At 42.9% G+C, this 19884-nt stretch overlaps 1 protein-coding gene across 1 annotated transcript in view; it reads left to right on the top strand.

The window, feature by feature from the left end:
• LOC111976840 (plexin A3-like) overlaps nucleotides 1-16961 on the top strand; it is a 203577-nt gene extending 186616 nt beyond the window's left edge. Inside the window, 11 exon segments of the mRNA XM_070448161.1 lie at nucleotides 1940-2006; nucleotides 3879-4025; nucleotides 8746-8905; nucleotides 9812-9853; nucleotides 9856-9914; nucleotides 10054-10150; nucleotides 11151-11341; nucleotides 11483-11652; nucleotides 12318-12530; nucleotides 12625-12775; nucleotides 13047-16961. Coding sequence (XP_070304262.1) covers nucleotides 1940-2006; nucleotides 3879-4025; nucleotides 8746-8905; nucleotides 9812-9853; nucleotides 9856-9914; nucleotides 10054-10150; nucleotides 11151-11341; nucleotides 11483-11652; nucleotides 12318-12530; nucleotides 12625-12775; nucleotides 13047-13142 — 1393 coding nt within the window. The 3' untranslated portion in view covers nucleotides 13143-16961.
• Nucleotides 16962-19884: the final 2923 nt, after the last annotated feature.

A 19884-nucleotide genomic window follows, 5' to 3' on the forward strand; every position in this document is an offset into this window, starting at 1 on the left:
GCCTGCCGCGGTTATCATTAACTCCATGCCTGCAGCGTATATTAACCCATGCTGCAACGGTATATTAAACCCATGCTGCAGCGGTATTTAAAACCCATGCTGCAGGCGGTATATAAACCCATGCTGCAGCGGTATATTAACCCATGCTGCGCGGTATTATTAACCATGCTGCGGCGGTATATTAACCATGCTGCACACGGTATATTAACCCATGCTGCAGGGTAATATTAAACCCCATGCTGCAGCGGTATCATTAAACCGATGCGCAGCGGGTATCTTAAACCCATACTGCAGCGGTATATTAAACCATGCTGCAACGGTATATTAAACGCCATGCTGCAACGGTATATTTAAACCATGCTGCAGCGTATATTTAAACCCATGCTGCAGCGGTATATTAAACCCATGCTGCAGCGGTATTAACCCATGCTGCGCCGGTATATTAACCATGCTGCGCGGTAATTAAACAATGCTGCAGACGGTATATACCATGGCTGCACGGTAAGTATTAACCATGCTGCACGCGGTATATTAAACCATGCTGCAGCGGGTAAATATAAACCCATGTGTAGCGGTATAATTAAAACCCATGCTGCAGCGGTATATTAAACACCATGCTGGCAGCGGTATATTAAACCCATGCTGCAACGGTATACTTAAACCCATGCTGGCAACGGTATACTTAAACCATGCTTGCAGTGCGGTATACTTAACCCAGCTGCAGCGGTATATTAAACCCATACTGCAGCGGTATATTAAACCCATGCCTGCAAACGGTCTATTAACCATGCTGCAACGGTTATATTAAAACCATGCTGCAGCGGTATATTAAACCCATGCTGGGCAGCGGTATTTAAAACCCATGCTGCCAGCGGTATATTAAACCCATGCTGCGGGTATATTTAAACCATGCTGCAAGCGTATTTAAACCCATGCTGCAGCGGTATATTAAACCCATGCTGCAGCGGTATATTAACCCATGTGCAGCGGTATATTAAACCCATGCTGGCAGCGGTATACTTAACCCATGCTGCAGCGGTATATAAACCCATACTGCTGCGGTATATTAAACCAGCTGAGCGTGTTTTATATTTAAACCACATGCTGCAAGCGGTAAATATAAACCCATGCTGCATCCGTGCGGTATATTTAAACCATGCTGGAGCGGTCATATTAACCCATGCTGCGCGGTTATTAAACCCATGCTGCAACGGGTATTATTAAAACATGCTTGCAGCGGTATTTTACCATGCTTGCAGCGGTATATTAAACCCGCTGGCAGCGGTATTTAAACCCATGCTTGCAGCGGTTATATTAAACCATGCTGCGCAGGGCGGTTATTAAACCCATGCTGCAGCGGTATATTAAACCCATGCTGCAGGGTCATATTAACCCTGCGCTAGCGGTATATGAAAACCATGCTGCAACGGTATATTAAACCCATGCTGCAGCATATATTAAACCCATGCAAGCAGCGGTATATTAAACCCATGCTGCAGCGGTATATTAACCCATGCTGCAAACAGTATATTAAACCCATGCTGCAGCGTATAACTGCTGCACCCTAGGCAGCGGTTAGATCACTACACCCTCCTAGGCAGCGGTATAGATCACTACACCACCTAGGCAGCGGTTATAGATCACTACACCACCCTAGGCAGCGGTATGATCATTACCTCAGGCAGCGGTTAGATCACTACACCACCCTAGCGCGCGGTTTGATCACTACACTAGATCACTACACCACCCTAGGCAGCGGTATAGATCACTACACCACCCTAGGCAGCGGTATAGATCACTTCACCACCCTAGGCCACACAGTGAGGCTACTTACTTGTAGAGACACATGCTGAGGGCTCTCCTCTCACTCCCTCACTAGCACCTTGCTCTACTCATACACATGTTGTTGAATCTGACCGGTGTCTCATCTCTCCTGAAGGACGGAGTCGGTGGCTGAGAAGATGCTCACCAACTGGTTTACGTTCCTGCTGCATCGCTTCCTCAAGGTAAGGCAGTTTTAATGGTGCTCAGATAGTTTTTCTAACATAGGGTTAATTGAGGTTCAGAGCAGAGAGATTCGGATACTTAGCAGAAGATTGATGCTTGTGATTTGTTCACAAAAGGCCTGTTGTTTGGCTGAAACACCAGTAGCCCATAGCAACAGTGTGTAGTGTATTCTGTACCCGTTCTAATTTTGTTACCAGAAATTCTGTGAAATGATCGTTAATTGCTATTATTAGTGTAATGTGCGAGTTGTAATTATATTTCTGAGGTGGGGTTATTTGGCTAATTATGGTCCTGGTACTGTTTATTCTCACCCTGTGTGACCGCAGCACACAGCACGGCCACAGTGTGAACCGTATCGGAGAATCACTCTGGGGGCAGTTGTGGTAATTTTGTCTAACCACATCCTGTCAGGTGCTCCCCACCACCCAAAATGCCCTTTCTGTGTTCTTCCTGRCCATAAGCTTCTCCTGTGTTACTCTGGGATTGGATTAAAATGGCCATTCACGTTAAGGACAAGAACATCAGGCCCATTGTGAGTTCAGGCCTGAAATGCCTCTTGGAATGTAGCTCTGGATGGCCACCAATTATATTTAAGTTACATCAGTGCAGATGTTAAAGTGTTCTGGCCATCTTCCCAGCCTCCCCAAGTAATTACCCTGAAATGTTTCCACAAGCCCTACTTAAACCTCTATTCTGGATTGGCTTCCACATATTTATATTCAGCTTGCATAGCAATATTCATCTTTCATAGGCAGGTTTGTCACTAAATTAACCAAAATATATATTTTAATGTGGGTTTTCATTACCTGAGGGTAGATATTATTGGTGAAGATAATGGTTGTAGAGTTTCTTATTAAATAACAAATGTAATGCCTTGTTAAGATTTATGACGTTCTCAAAACCGAAGAAAATATCAAGTTAGCATGTTCAACATAAATCCCTTAAGTGAACAACAAATTATTGAGGATTTCATCTCATTGGACATGGTCTGGAAAAATATAGAATCTACTTGTTCKTTACTCTCGTTTGACTGGTTTTGAACTGAGACAACATTCTGGAGAGTAACTTGGAACCTGTAGTTATGATGTTAAGTGTGATGTCACCTCGACTGTACAGATTATTAAACCCACAGAAGAACATGAAATGCAGAAGAGCATGGACATCCTAGCATGAACAATCAGTATTACTGAATCCTGCTTAAACTCTCTATGTCTTACTTACATTGGACAATTGGGGGCCATTTGTGGGTTTTGAGGTTTGTGTTTTTTGAGTATGGATTTGGTTACTGGGTATTGGTTCCATTTGGTTACTGGCAGCATGATTTAGAAGCCTGGTAGATGGGCCAATCGTCCTCTGTGTCTGGGCTTGAAGGCCCCTCTGTGTCTGGGCTTGAAGGCCCCTCTGTGTCTGGGCTTGAAGGCCCCTCTGTGTCTGGGCTTGAAGGCCCCTCTGTGTCTGGGCTTGAAGGCCCCTCTGTGTCTGGGCTTGAAGGCCCCTCTGTGTCTGGGCTTGAAGGCCCCTCTGTGTCTGGGCTTGAAGGCCCCTCTGTGTCTGGGCTTGAAGGCCCCTCTGTGTCTGGGCTTGAAGGCCCCTCTGTGTCCAAGCAGCTTGAGACTCAGGATGACACATTGTAATTAATGATGTCAAAAGAATCGTCCCTAAGAACTAAATAATAGTGTTCCCTCAGTATCACTGGTTAGTCATCAAACCCTGTAAGTGGGTAATTGGTAACTTCCCCACTCCTCACTGAAAGGGATGTGATTGCCTATTCCTCTCCCCTTTTCACACTCAGTTACTCCCTCCCTCTTCCAATTTTACTGTCTCTCCCTCTGCCCCCTGCGCCTCTCTCTCTCTCTCTCTCTCTCTCTCAGGAGTGTGCTGGGGAGCCTCTGTTCATGCTGTTCTGTGCCATCAAGCAGCAGATGGAGAAGGGGCCTATAGACGCCATCACAGGAGAGGCGCGCTACTCCCTCAGTGAGGACAAGCTCATCCGCCAGCAGATTGACTACAAACAGCTGGTGAGGAAGGACCCTCCTCCACATACACACAGAAACACACACCTCCTCTCTCACACCAGTCTCCTGTTTGATATGAGTGTTGTGCAATGGAGCCAACCCTCCCAGTCCCAGGGCAGCAAGATCAATCCATGTACTGATTCTCACTTAATKTGGCTCAAGAGGCAAAACAAACAGGTGGGAGAATGTTTAGCAGGCTTTGCCATGCAAATCACCTGACACGTTACTAAGGAAGTGAGGTGGGCCTTGGCTCCCTCATTGGCTGTGGGATCTCAGTGTAGGCAGTGGTAGGAGACGGGGCTATATGGGTGAGGTATCGCTGATGGAACGAACCTACTCAGCACTCAATCACACACTGACCTGCTGCGGGCCACTAATGATTCAAACAAATCAAGCAATTTATTGTCTGCCAATAAAACAAACCCTTCCCACCACATCGCTCTCTCTCCCCAACGAGGCGGCCAAGCAGTACTGCCAGGAAATACTACACTTGAACAATTAATGATTTACTCACCGTCAGCAACCCATTGACTWCCACATAAAAGCGTCACACCCAAGATTGGCGAATGAAACATCAAAACAGTACAGGAATTCTCCAAATATATCCTCATATAAATTATTTATATGGAAAAATAGCAATACGCTGACTTGGTAGGATGCAATGCTAGCCCGCCCACTCCCACCACTCAACTTCTCGATGAATCAGCTGTATACTGCCTGCTTCCGAGGCCATTCGTCACTCCCCATGCGACCACACGGCTGGTACAACACTGCAGCATCAACTCAGGACAGGGTCATCTGTGCCTCTTTCAGAGGGATCGGTAGACAGATTAGCAGATGTCACAGAAATTAGCTCTATATAGGCAAATGCTCCCGGAGGAGCTCTCTATCTCTGGCCCTAGGGGATCTTCAGTACAGGACAACGCTATTCACCTTATTCTGGAACGTCACGGTGATCGCGGCGAGTTAGTTGCAATTGTGCTTCTATTTCCAGCAACATTCGCACGACGCAAGCGCATGCAAAGTGGTACTTTTAGTTGAGAGCTTGATAGTTTCACACTGACAGAACTGCACAAAATCCTAAAATCAATCAACATGACAAGCATTATATGTTCAGTACGAGGCTGGCACAATAATTGGATGAAGAGGGGGAAGATTTTACAACAGCAATGTTTTGAAAACCAGTCTTTGCGGCTACATAAGGCTAATAGGTGGGGCGGGGCTACATAAGGCTAATAGGTGGGGCGGGGCTACATAAGGCAAATAGGTGGGGCGGGGCTACATAAGGCAAATAGGTGGGCGGGGCTACATAAGGAAAATAGGTGGGGGGGGCTACATAAGGCAAATAGGTGGGCGGGGCTCATACATAAGGCAAATAGGTGGGCGTGGCTACATAAGGCAAATAGGTGGGTGGGGCTACATAAGGCAAATAGGTGGGCGGGGTACATAAGGCTAATAGGTGGGGCGGGGCTACATAAGGCTAATAGGTGGGGCGGGGCTACATAAGGCTAATAGGTGGGGCGGGGCTACATAGGCTAAGGTGGGCGGGGCTACATAAGGCAATAGGTGGGCGGGGCTACATAAGGCAATAGGTGGGCGGGGCTACATAAGGCAACAGGTGGGCGGGGCTAACATAAGGCAATAGGGGGGCGGGGCTACATAAGGCTAATAGGTGGGGCGGGGCTACATAAGCGCTAATAATGGTGGGAGCGGGGCTACATAAGGCAATAGGTGGGGCGGGGCTACAAATAAGGCAAGGTGGGGCGGGGCTACATAAGGCAGAATAGGTGGGCCGGGGCTACATAAGGCTGAATAGGTGGGCTGGGGCTAGCATAAGGCTAAATAGGTGGGGGCGGGGTTACATAAGGCTAATAAGGTGGGGCGGGCTTTACAATAAGCTAATAAGGTGGGGCGGGGCTATCATAAGGCTATTAAGGTGGGGCGGTGGCTACATATAGGCAAATAGGTGGGCTGGGCTACTAAGGCAATAGGTGGGCGCGGGGCTACATAAGGCCAATGGTTGGGGCGGGGCTACATAAGGCAAATAGGTGGGGCGGGGCTACATAAGGCGAATAGGTGGGGCGGGGCTACATAAGGCGAATAGGGTTGCTTTATGCCCCGTGCTTCCATATCACTCCTAATCCTTACTACCTAGGGATGATGGGAGGGAGGCTCTGTTATCTATATGTGTGTGGGCATCTGTACACACTATCGATAAGTATCATTCACTGTTATCTCTTGTATCCCTTTTAATGGCTTTGACCAAGACCGGCAACTTTACAGGGAAGTACTGCAGTATTGGATATTCAGACCTGATACTTTAAAGTACTGTAAAGTGGACCAATGAACCGTAGATTCTCAGATCGGATAGATACGCTTTTACCTCCAAGACGCCAAAAATCATCCCATGTCCAGAACCTTGCTTGACCTTGGACCTCATCAAATGATAAGGATTGTCCTGTTTCTTGAGAATTCCTATCATTTGCTGTGTAATTGGTTTTTAATCACAAATGCCCCACTTATTAACTATTTCAGGTGCATGGAAGGAAATGTACTTTGCTAATGATCAGTGAGTGACAGTGGTACAGATGTCTGTTGTACCATGTGCCAGCTGCATACTGTACTAATCACCTGATTAACGCACCAAAGGTCTCCTCATGACTGTATATGGACTGGCAGCACGGCGTGTACATGCCCAGTATATAAATACATTAGAAGGATCTCTCTCCTCTCTGGTCACAACCTTTGACCTTTTTGGATGGATACTGCACCTTGGTTTTTTCAAGAGGCAACATAGGTCATTTAWTGGCATCTAGTTGTAGATTGTGTAAAAATTAGAATCAATGCTTTTCCATTAGTCGGGATTCCTCGAGAGCAGAGGTGTAAAATCCATTTTGCCCTGGGAGCCGCATTCGGTCTTCAACGAGGTCCGGAGGGCCGCACTGAAAATGGGTTATATTTCCTCGCTGTCAAAATTTGCAGAAAATAGTCCTCTAACCATCTGTTTTGGATGTTTTGATGCTCCCTGATTGTCTAGCATTTCAGTGATTATTAGCGAGCTGGACACAGTCAAGAAACTGTATGAATGTAGGTCCATTATCATTCATCATTTTATTTGGTTTTAGTCATTTTCAAAACACCCGTGGGCCGGATTGGACTCCCTGCCTCGCGAGACGGATTTGGCCTGCAGGCAGTATGTTTGACACCTCTGCTCTAGAGTAAATAGTGCTGAACACACAGAAACCCCGTCAGGCCTGCAGCAAATCATTGTTTACCGTCTGGCAATACTGACATAGCAACATGGCACACTAGTTTACAGAAAGACGTTAACCAGTAGACAATACAGAATCTATGAGCTAGGATAGTCACTGTGTAGAGTTTGTATAGGAATTCAGAGGATGGCCTCATTCTTTTATGTTTGTTAATGTGTCAATGCAAGTTGCAAATGAGGCTGAATACATCTCAATTGGTTATAATGACACTTTACCAAATAGAGCCTGACTTCTCTATATTGTGACTGGCTGAGCTGTGAAGGGGTGCCAGAACGGGTCAAATATATTATGTGTTTGCTCTCAATCCTCAATCTCCTCCTTTTAACTATGGCACGTTGTGTCATATAAATCTTTGTTTGTAGTTAAATCAATGTCCTCTGTCAGTTTTCTATTGACCTGAGGATGGCTAAAAAATGTGTCCTCCAGATCGCTTGTAGTCGTCACTGATTTTCTTCAAACAGATCAAATCTTCATTATCGACAATGCAGTTAATATCTCTGGGGGAGACTATTGATAAAATAGCATTTAAAGTGATTCATGACAAACAAACACCTGAGGAAATTGCAGTCTAAATCTCTCTCTCTCTTTAACTGGAAGAATACCCCTTTAAAGAGACTCAGTGCAGTGCTCTAGTAGTCCTGTCCCTCTCTAGTAGTCCTGTCCCTCTCTAGTAGTCCTGTCTAGTAGTCCTGTCCTCCTAGTGTCCTGTCTAGTAGTCCTGTCCTGTCTAGTAGTACCTGGTCCTTCTAAGTAGTCCTGTCCTCTCTAGTAGTCCTGTCTGTCCTGTCCCTCTAGTAGTGCTGTCCTCTCTAGTAGTCCTGTCCTCTCGTAGTCCTGTCCCCTCTCTAGTAGTCCTGTCTAGTAGTCCTGTCCCTCTCTAGTAGTCCTGTCCCTCTCTAGTAGTCCTGTCCCTCTCTAGTAGTTCTGTCTAGTAGTCCTGTCCCTCTCTAGTAGTCCTGTCCCTCTCTAGTAGTCCTGTCTAGTAGCCCTGTCCGTCTCTAGTAGTCATGTCTAGTAGTCTGTCCCTCTCTAGTAGTCTGTCCCTCTCTAGTAGTCCTGTCCTCTCTAGTAGTCCTGTCTAGTAGTCCTGTCCCTCTCTAGTAGTCCTGTCTAGTGTCCTGTCCGTCTCTCATTAGTCCTGTCCTCTCTAGTAGTCCTGTCCTTCTCTATCTCCAGGTAGTCCCTCTGTACTGACAGCTCTGTGGTTCTCTCTCTCCAGGTAGTCCCTCTCTAGTACTGACAGCTCTGTGGTTTTCTCTCTCCCCAGATAGTCCTCTCTAGTACTGACAGCTCTGTGGGTTCTCTCTCCCCAGATAGTCCCTCTCTAGTACGTGACAGCTCTGTGGTTTCTCTCTCCCAGATAGTCCCTCTCTAGTACTGACAGCTCTGTGGTTTCTCTCCCCAGATAGTCCTCTCTAGTACTGAACGCTCTGTGGGTTCTCTCTCCCCAGACTCTGATGTGTATCCCTCCGGAGGGAGAGGCAGGCACCGAGGTCCCGGTGAAGGTGCTGAACTGTGACACGGTCACTCAGGTGAGAGAACAGCTGCTGGCCGCTGTGTACAAGGGCATCTCCTACTCCCAGAGACCTCAGGCTGATGATATGGACCTGGGTAAGAACCTACTGATATATATGGATGTCTATAGCAGTGTTTCTTAATCCTGGCTGGGGACAAAGGGGTCTAGCACTACACAGCAATTCAAATGATAAACTCATCACAGCTTGGATTATTTTTGGGGAAAAGGTGTAACGCCCCCCAAAAAGAAATCCAGGACAGGATTAGAACACGGGTCTATGGTAAAAGCCTCTAAGAAACACGGGTCTATGGTAATACAGCCTCTAAGAACACGCGTCTATGGTAATAACAGCCTCTTAAGACACGCGTCTATGGTAATAACAGCCTCTAAGAAACACGGGTCTATGGTAATAACAGCCTCTTAAGAAACACGGGTCTATGGTAATAACAGCCTCTTAAGAAAATCGGTCTATGGTAATAACAGCCTCTAGAAACGCGTCTATGGTATAAAGCCTCTAAGAACACGCGTCTATGGTAATAACAGCCTCTAAGAACAGTCTATGGTATAACAGCCTCTAAGAAACGGGTCTATGGTAATAAAGCCTAAGAACAGGTCTATGTAACAGCTCTAATACGGTTAAGAAAGCCTCTAGAAAACGGTCTATGAATAACGCTCTAAGAAACACGGGTCTAGTAATACTTAAGAAACACGGTCTATGGTAATAACAGCCTCTAAGAAACTCAGAACAGCTCGCGGTCATGGTAATAACAGCCTCTAAGAACACGGTCTATGGTATAACAGCCTCAAGCCTAGCAGCTCGTAGGCTACAGACATACTCATGTTTACAGTGGGGACCCTACATGTGAAGGTTTTCTTTATTACTGTGAAGGATTTACTGTAACTAATTGCAACATTGGCTAATAGTTATTCCCCGCTGAAACTAAAGATACGGATCATAGCCCAAACCAATCTTCTGTCGTTGTTGTTTTCCGTCCTCACAGAGTGGCGACAAGGAAGACTGACTAGAATTATCCTTCAGAATGAGGAGTCACCACAAAGATTGAGAGTGACTGGAAGAGGCTCAACACCCTGGCCCACTACCAGGTCAGACAGCATCACCAGCTGGACACATCCACATAATACTCATCCACATTTCTCAGACACAAAGATGAATACAGTCAAATTGATGGTCCTTCATTTGATGATAGATGATTTAAAGATCTCTCTCCTCCTCCACCTACAGGTGGCAGATGGGTCTTTGGTAGCCCTGGTCCAGAAGCAGGTCTCTGCCTACAACATCGCCAACTCTTTTACATTCACCCGCTCTCTGAGCCGTTATGGTAGTATTAATGAACCTCTCTGAGTCCGTTATGGTACGTATTAATGAACCTCTCTTAGCCGTTATGGTACGTATTAATGAACCTCTGCTATGGTAGTTTAGAACTTCTGAGCCGTTATGGTACGTATTAATGACCTCTCTTAGCCGTTATGGTACGTATTAATGAACCTCTCTAGCCGTTATGGTACGTATTAATGACTCTCTTAGCCGTTATGGTACGTATTAATGAACCTCTCTAGCCGTTATGGTACGTATTAATGAACCTCTCTTAGCCGTTATGGTACGTATTAATGAACTCTCTTAGCTTATGGTACGTATTAATGAACCCTCTTAGCCGTTATGGTACGTATTAATGAACCTCTCTTAGCCGTTATGGTACGTATTAATGATTCTTCTGAGCCGTTTGTACGTATTAGATGAACTCTCTACGTTAGACATGAACTCTCTGAGCGTTATGGTACGTATTAATGAACCTCTCTAGACTGTATGACGTTTAATGAACCCCTTTACCGTTATGGTAACGTATTTGAATCCTGCATCTTTAGCCGTTATGGTGCGTATTACTGAACCTCTCTTAGCGTATGGTAGTATTAATCTGACCTTCTCTTAGCCGTTATGGTACGTATTAAATGACCCCTCTTAGCCCGTTATGGTACGTATGTATATGAACCTCTCTTAGCCGTATGGTGCGTATTAATGAACCTCTCTAGCCGTCTATGGTACGTATTATGAACCTCTCTTAGCCGTTATGGTACGTATTAATGAACCCTCTCTTAGCCGTTATGGTACGTATTAATGAACCTCTCTTAGCCGTATGGTGCGTATTAATGAACCTCTCTTAGCCGTTAATGGTACGTATTAATGAACCTCTCTTAGCGTTTATGGTACGTATTAATGAACCTCTCTTAGGTTATGGTACGTATTAATGACCCTTTCAGTTTTTCCATACTTACTGTATGAAAGCCCAGCCTCCTACAGTATCTGTGTTGTTGTGTTTCCAGAGAGTCTCCTGAGGACGTCCAGCAGCCCAGACAGCCTGCGCTCCCGGGCCCCCATGATCACCCCTGACCAGGAGACTGGCACCAAGCTTTGGCACCTGGTCAAGAATCACGAGCATGCTGACCAACGGGAAGGCGACCGCGGCAGCAAGATGGTGTCTGAGATCTATCTCACCCGCCTACTGGCCACCAAGGTCTCTTCTCGTTGTAGTCTGTTGATTGAACTCTGTATTTTAGTGGATTGTCTCATAATGTGTCATGATAATGTATTGTTGCCAGGCACACATTCCTATCTTGGACTCTGTGTTAACACCGCTTGTCTGATCACCATACAGGGAACTCTGCAGAAGTTTGTGGATGACCTTTTTGAGACGGTGTTCAGCACGGCCCACCGCGGCAGTGCCCTCCCTCTGGCCATCAAGTACATGTTTGACTTCCTGGACGAGCAGGCCGACAAGAGGCAGATCACTGACCCTGATGTCCGCCACACCTGGAAGAGCAACTGGTAAGCACGGAGTATTCCTTATAGCTGCCCTCTAGTGGACTCATGGGTGGAATGTTATTAATATTGTTCATCATTTCATAATTAATAGACATTATTAAAAAATATGCAGAACATCTGGTGTTTCTATGTCAAACGGTTTTTGTTATATTTCAGTCTTCTGTGGTGTATATAAGGTGTAATATTGGGATGCAAACTCAAAATGGAATACATTTCAACTCTGCATCTGACATGGTACAGGTGTCTTCTTTTTTTAAGCCCATAACCATGTGTGTGAGATGTACTTTTGTTTCAAAGTAGATTTGTTTAAGACTACCAAGGAACACTCTGTGTGACCCTGCATTGAAAGGATAAATAGGTCAATGGAACCAAAGCTGTAACTGTGCGCTTGGTAAAAAAAAMACATTTTGGACCTCTGATCTATGACAAGGGACTAAAACGTAACACATGGAAATTCATACGATTTTACCATACTGTACCATGTGTGACTATGACTGCTTTTAGTGCCTATAAACTCTATATGAGTCGTTTTTAAAATCTGTATTTTGGATTGTCAACTATTGCATCAAGTGACACTTCAATACCAACTGTAACTCTGAGATTCACCTATAATGGTCCCAATCTTTTTCTTCCTCTCTCTTTTTCTCTCCTTTCTCTCTGTCTGACAGTCTGCCTCTGCGGTTCTGGGTAAACGTGATCAAGAACCCCCAGTTTGTGTTTGACATCCATAAGAGCAGCATCACAGACGCCTGTCTGTCTGTGGTGGCCCAGACCTTCATGGACTCCTGCTCCACCTCCGAACACCGCCTGGGCAAGGACTCTCCCTCCAACAAGCTGCTGTACGCTAAAGACATCCCCAACTACAAGAGCTGGGTGGAGAGGTACACTTTCAGTTACCTTATTTGCTGTCATATTTCATTTTCTCTCTCAAAGAGTCTAACACTGAGCGCTCTTGTGTCTCTTTGCTTGTGTCAGGTACTACAGAGATATCAGTAAGATGCCTACCATCAGTGACCAGGACATGGAGGCCTATCTGGTGGAGCAGTCTCGTCTCCATGGCACCGAGTTCAACACTCTCAGTGCTCTCAGTGAGCTCTACTTCTACATCAACAAGTACAAAGAGGAGGTAGGAGACACGGACCAACTCTGTGCTTTATTTGACCTCATATTGTAAAAGTGTACTTAATGTACACTGAAATAAAATATTGTTGTATTTTACAGTAACTTACTGGTAGTCAGTTACCTACCTGTAAGTTACTTTTTTWWAAATATAATACAGTATGTTACCATTTAGTTACCGTAAAATCAACAGATTTTGTTTTTACACTGATACCTAAATGTAATGCAATAAACAGTTGTTAATGTTGAGGGGAAAATGATCTCACTTTTCTGTTCAGATTTTGACCGCACTAGACAGGGATGGGTACTGCCGCAAACACAAGCTGCGACACAAACTGGAACAAGCCATTAACCTGATGTCGGGCAGCAGCTGAGGACAGAGGATGGAACAGGGGGCAGGGGTCGGGAAGAGAAGGGGGAAATGGGGGTTTGGTTGAACTGGTGAACGGACCTGTGTTGGAGCATCCACAGCTTGTGCAATTAAGAAAGAGGACATAAGACACTGGACAATCAACACAACGAACCACAGCACATTGAGCCCAATGTCTACAGACCAGATTCTGTGCCCAATATCCTCACTATCCTCAAACTTCTACCTGCCATTGCCAGTGAGACATTCTGAGTTGTTTTTTTCTCCACACTGGCCTTTTCAATGGCAGACTCTAGTAACTGCCTAATCTAATGGAAGAGGACTGCTGTGGATAACTACCAGATACATTCCAATAGAGGCATACAGTAAGTTGCCTTGGAAACTGTGCTGAACTGCCAAGCTAGTGCCATGGGAAGAGTAGCTTTTGGTCTGCGATAATAATTGTACAAAATGCTGAAAAGTAACATTTAGGTGTGGACTGTAGATTTGATCTTGAAATGTATGGGTCTTACCACAAGTATGGTATGGTACAAGTACTAGACTATAACCTCTTGGCCCCAAAGGAAAGCCTTGAGGCTCTGTTTTGTTGTGTTAGGGTTGGAGGTTCAATGCCAGTACGTGATGAAGGAGGCAGTGTATGGCCAAAAGACACCAAATTCTAGAAGCATCAGAGGCCTGATTAAGTGACAAATTGAGGGGCGTGTTGGGGCTGAGGGGTGGCCATCCCCCTCGTCTCTCAAATGCCATAGCTACAAAGCGCCTTTTTCTTTTATTTATTTATTTTTTATTCGGGCCAAATGGATGTTAGCTGATGGCTCAGAGTCCAGAGTTTTAAAACTTGCCTTTTGTGTTGCAGTCAAGCAGGAAGTGAAGCCCTTTCCTCATGGACGTTCCACCCTAGTAACTGTCCAGCTAATTGTACTCAGAATATTGTTTTAGTCTGCTCCACTGTGAATCTGATCTGTCGGGGTCCCAGAGGTTCCCGTCCAGAACTCAGGGCTACTGCTGTCGTGGAAACAACCTTTATAACCCATATCAAACATCCTAAAAGTAGTTGATCCGTTAACAGCAATAGGTCTAGTAATAAAACAGCAAGCCATGTTTCATTAGATTACACACCAAAAAAACACAGTTCCGTTAGAGACTCTCTATCTTGCGATAATCATTCTGTGAAAATCGTCTTTCTCTTCCCGATGTTTGCCATTATTACAAATGACAGCTTGAACATAATGTTTAACGCAACACCAAACACAACAGACGGGATAACAGTATAGATTTTTATGTTTTAAATGCTGTCTAAATAAAATACTTGCTTATGTGTATGTGAGTTCACTTCTGGTAGGTCATCCATGGTAGTTTATGGGGGGAAAAGMCTCTATTTGCTGTCTATGTTAACATTACCATACTAAGCATTGTTCAGAAGAAGAGAGAGGTTACTGTGTTGAATACTGATTTCCAACCCAGGAGACCTTCATCCTTCATTCTGTTTACCCTACGGTCCCATAGAGCCAGTAGCAGTAGGCCGATCTGTAGGTTCTGATCAGATGGTAAATGCCCATTTTCTCTGTTGACTCCTTCCACGACAGACAGTAGAAGATCTGTATTTTTCAGTGGTGGTACAGCAGCTTACTGTGTACACTCCCATGTCCCCTCTCCATACTCCTCTCTCTGCTGGGAGGAAATACAGTCTGGTAGGCTTATACCTGAATATTATTTGAGTACATTTACATGATGGTTCTGAGTTCAGTCCTCTCCAACGATTAAGTATTTATTGTTTTGCCTTTATTTATTTCATATTTATTTTCATTTTACACAAGAATGAAATCTCTTGTTTTGTACAGTGTTTGACTGAACATACCTGAACACAGTTGATGTCCTCTGTACTACAGGTATACTGTATATGTCAAGTCTCTAACACAGTTGCAAGAGTCTTTTCAATGCCAATTCACACACAGGACCGGGTTCATTTAGGATACATTCGTACATTCAGTAAATAACAGAATCCCTTCACATCCATAACTGAAAAATAAGACTGTGATCGCTACATCACGTGTTCAGTGACAACCGTGAGGAATGACCAAAGGAGGCACAGAGAAGAATCAAATGATCACTCTCTTGTCTTTGGGTTGAATAATGCCATACGGCTTGACCCACACATTACAATACATTGTTAACCATAGATTATATCATGTTTTAAATTTCAGGTACAAACATATCTTTAAAAGATTGTTCATTGAATAGGATAAAGCCTCAAATTACAATGTTCTCCCATAACTAATGGTAGACAAATATGTATTTCTACTACTAAACCCAGAGGTTTGTGGTAGTCCAAATCCTGAATATAAATTCAGTATATCTGTTCTTTTTATCCATCAAGTCCCCAAAGATTAAATACAATTTAGTAAATGAAACCAATACTTTGGTTTATCAATGTACAGGTGTTAACCCTCTAGAGTCTAGATGCTGGGTGTTGTTTTGTGTTGGGACCTTAAACACAGTGACGCTCTGTTTTCTATGTAGATTAAATGGCTCTGAAACTAACTAATTACTGTAGAATAATTAAACTTGCTTATCAGTCCAGGAGCGAAAGAGCCATTAGTATACCTTTTCAAAACCCATTAAATCCACACCAGAAGAAATACTTATTTTTCTACATGGAAGATACATATTGTAGATAAGCACCAAATCAATTTAGAATTTGGCCTTGGAACTCTAAGCGAAATACATTCTCAAATAAAACTGGAGCTCATTAGCATTTTAAGAGCTGCAGGAGGATAATTAAGGATAATAGGTTTCACCATCCTGGTGTTATTTTTGTGCAGAGAAATGGGGTCAGTGTATCTGGATCTAGGTCTGGTGTGGATCTCACCGTCCACCGTGTGTGAAAAGGACTCAGTCAGAAATGACTTCCAGCTTGCCAGAGCTGCCCTGTCAGCATTGCAGGTGTATTGCAGATATCAACGCTCTGTTTGAGCCGTTTTCTAAAATCATAGCTTATCATAAATCTGAAAGAGAACATCTTGAATTTTGACTTAGTATCTCTTGGTTAACGCCATCTCATAGGGTTTGAAACTGGTTAAAATAGTAAGTATAACACGGTATCAGGTTTCTTGGGTGAAATCTGTAATCATATCCAAAGTAGGCCTACAGTTTGGTGATTGGGCTGTGGAACTCAGAGCCACTGCAGACACGTCAGTATGTCTGGTTTTGTAATGTTGTATAAACAGGAAGATAAAAAAAGCACCTGTAACATGTAAGGAAGAAAAGAGTGAGTGCAAACCTGTGATGTTTCTAAGTAGATACTGTAGAACTATTACATTATAGTCGGTGTTCTAGTAAAAAAACAAAAACATTTGTCTCAGATAAATTGATTCTAATTTATTTGTTGGTTTTGTCTGTTTATCCCAAATGTTTTAATCGATTTAACGTAACAAACTTGTTTACAGCTTCAAAGATATATGGAATTTATTAACTTAGTCTGAAGAGGAAGTAGCTTTGTGACTGACTGGCTGATTGACTGACGGATGATTGCTCTGCCTAGTCCTTAATTCTATATAAATATATAAATATATTTTGTATAATTATTTGTTTAAAATGTTTCTTTTTAAATTATTGTTTTTGGTTTTATATTTTATTTTGTTACTTTGAAGGAGTTGTAGGAATGAGTCCTTTAAAACGCTGGCTACAATGAAGTGTTTTGTATATATTTGCACTTTTTTTTACTCAGTCGGAGAGGTTTTTGAAAGATTGGATTCTAACTTAATGTTGAAATGACAAGCATGGTGTTTTGTTTTGCTAATTAAAATATGTGGATGATGCTGTATGTTCTTGAACGTTTTATTTGTGTACTATCCTCCAGGATTATTTTCTCTGAACAACTCAAATGTTTGAATTCAAATAAAGGCAAATGTTTTAGTAAAATATCCACAAAAATTATCCAAAGTGGATAATGTTAACTTCAGTATCCTTACTTTGCTCCTTAAGTACTTAAACCACTGTTGCAACACTAACAGATAGATCAGATCACAGTCCGAAAATGTTACATTTGAAAGGATCAGTGGTGATGTGAGAATGTTACATTTGAAAGGATCAGTAGTGATGTAGAATGTTACATTTGAAAGCTCAGGTGATGTGAGAATGTTACATTTGAAAGGATCAGTGGTGATGTGAGAATGTTACATTTGAAATTATCAGTAGTGATGTGAGAATGTTACATTTGAAAGGATCAGTGGTGATGTGAGAATGTTACATTTGAAATGATCAGTAGTGATGTGAGAATGTTACATTTGAAAGGATCAGTGGTGATGTGAGAATGTTACATTTTGAAAGGATCAGTGGGATGTGAGAATGTTACATTTGAAAGGATCAGTGGTGATGTGAGAATGTTACATTTGAAATGATCAGTGGTGATGTGAGAATGTTACATTTGAAAGGACAGTGGTGATGTGAGAATGTTACATTTGAATGATCAGTGGTGATGTGAGAATGTTACATTGGAAAGGATCAGTGGTGATGTGAGAATGTTACATTTGAAATGATCAGTGGTGATGTGAGAATGTTACATTTGAGCATGTAATCTGAAACCTATTTTTAGAGGATTGCAGTTATCTATCCCAGCAGATTACCATCTCTCGATCATGAAAGGAGGATATGGTGCTTTCTTCTCTGCCTCACTGGATTAAAAACAGAAGATTTGGTAAACACCTCCAGCAATTCATCTTAGATCAGAGGGAGAGATGAGATTGCAGACAGTTTTATGTACAGAGATTTCCATATTCAAACATAATAAAAAATAAAAAAACAGATTCATTCATCTGGGGCAAAGACATAAGGATGGGCACTTGGGGTACAGGTATGCATGGAAACAGAATTTAGGTGTGGAATATAAAATAAAATAGTTCCAGAATCCTCAACTTCATTAATTAGGACAGCAGATCAAAGTTGTAGAACATCAAGCAGGCTTGTAAACAAAGATGAGAAACATCATTACAAAGAGATTCCCCCTCTGAATAGAACATGAACCAATTTTGGCAGGGTGGGATATTATTCATATTAGGGATTGTGAATTGATGTACAGTACCAGTCTAAAGTTTGGACACACCTACTCATTCATGGGTTTTTCTTTATTTTTACTATTTTCTACATTGTAGAATAATAGTGAAGACAATAAAACTATGAAATAACACATATGGAATCATGTAGCCACCCTTTGCCTTGATGACAGCTTTGCACACTGTTGGAATTCTCTCAACCAGCTTCACCTGAAATGCTTTTCCAACAGTCTTGAAGGAGTTCCCACATATGCTGAGCACTTGTTGGCTGCTTTTCCTTCACTCTGCGGTCTTGAGTTCTAAATAAATGTGCCTTGAATTCTAAATAAATCACAGATAGTGTCACAAGCACCCCCACACCATCACACCTCCTCGTCCGTGCTTCACAGTGGGAACCACACATGCAGAGATCATCTGTTCACCTACTCTGCGTCTCACAAAGACAGTAGTGGTTTCTTTGCAGCAATTCAACCATGAAGTCCTGATTCATGCAGTCTCCTCTGAACAGTTGATGTTGAGATGTGTCTGTTACTTGAATTCCGTGAAGCATTTATTTGGGCTGCAATTTCTGAGGCTGATAACTCTAATAAACTTATACTCTGCAGCAGAGGTAACGTCTTCCTTTCCTGTGGCGGTCCTCATGAGAGCCAGTTTCATCATAGCGCTTGATGGTTTTTGCGACTGAAAATTCTTGACATTTTCTGGATTGACTGACCTCCATGTCTTAAAGTATTGATGGACTGTCGTTTCTCTTTGCTTATTTGAGATGTTCTTGCTATAATATGGACTTGGTATTTTACCAAATAGCGCTATCTTCTGTAAGGCACACCTGTCAATTGAAATGACTACCTCATGAAGCTGGTTGAGAGAATGCCAAGAGTGTGCAAAGCTGTCATCAAGGAGTTTTGATGTCTTCACTATTATTCTACAATGCAGAAAATAGTCAAAATAAAGAAAAACCCTTGAATAAGAGTAAGAAGGGGACGAACTTTTGACTGGTACTGTACATTTTCTATTTTTGTTATATAAACCTTTAACAGTTTATTGGGGATTTGTATAAGGATTATGATTTTATGACATTGAATGAGCTACTAATCGTAGCATCATTTCCTAGAGCCATATGCAGTACAGTAGCCTACAGGGCAATTTCATATTCTTTTCTCTCCAAATCATGGCATGTCAGTTATTCATGAATATTAGTCTCGCTATCGGATGAAAACCTATTTTCTGAAACTTTGCAGATTTTTTTTTTWAAAAGTCATATTTTACCATTAACAAACATACAATTTCATAACTTCAGACACTAATTAGAATATATTTTATTGGTCCAAGAGTCATGACATGTTCATAGTACATTGAGAGGAATTACTGCTTTCAAAACATTAAAAATATAATTGGCAAAAATAGAGTTACGAGGTTTTAATCAGACAGCAACGATATACACATACCTCTACAAATCAATGGTGACTCACCTTTTCACTGGCTGATATTTCTGAGAATACAAGTAACGCATTCATGAATATTTATGTGTGAGAAGGTGCAACTTCTGAGGGATAAATGGAGTGAGAGCTGAAGAGCTGCTCCTTCAGACTAAAGGGAAGGATGACTGAGAAAGAGGGGGAAACAGGCAGGGTTTATAAATAAGTCATGCATGCTGTGGGTGCTCATTAGCAGAGCACTGTCAATCCTAAGGGG

This window comes from Salvelinus sp. IW2-2015, linkage group LG17 (assembly GCF_002910315.2).
Source record: "Salvelinus sp. IW2-2015 linkage group LG17, ASM291031v2, whole genome shotgun sequence".
Taxonomy (NCBI): Eukaryota; Metazoa; Chordata; class Actinopteri; order Salmoniformes; family Salmonidae; genus Salvelinus; species Salvelinus sp. IW2-2015.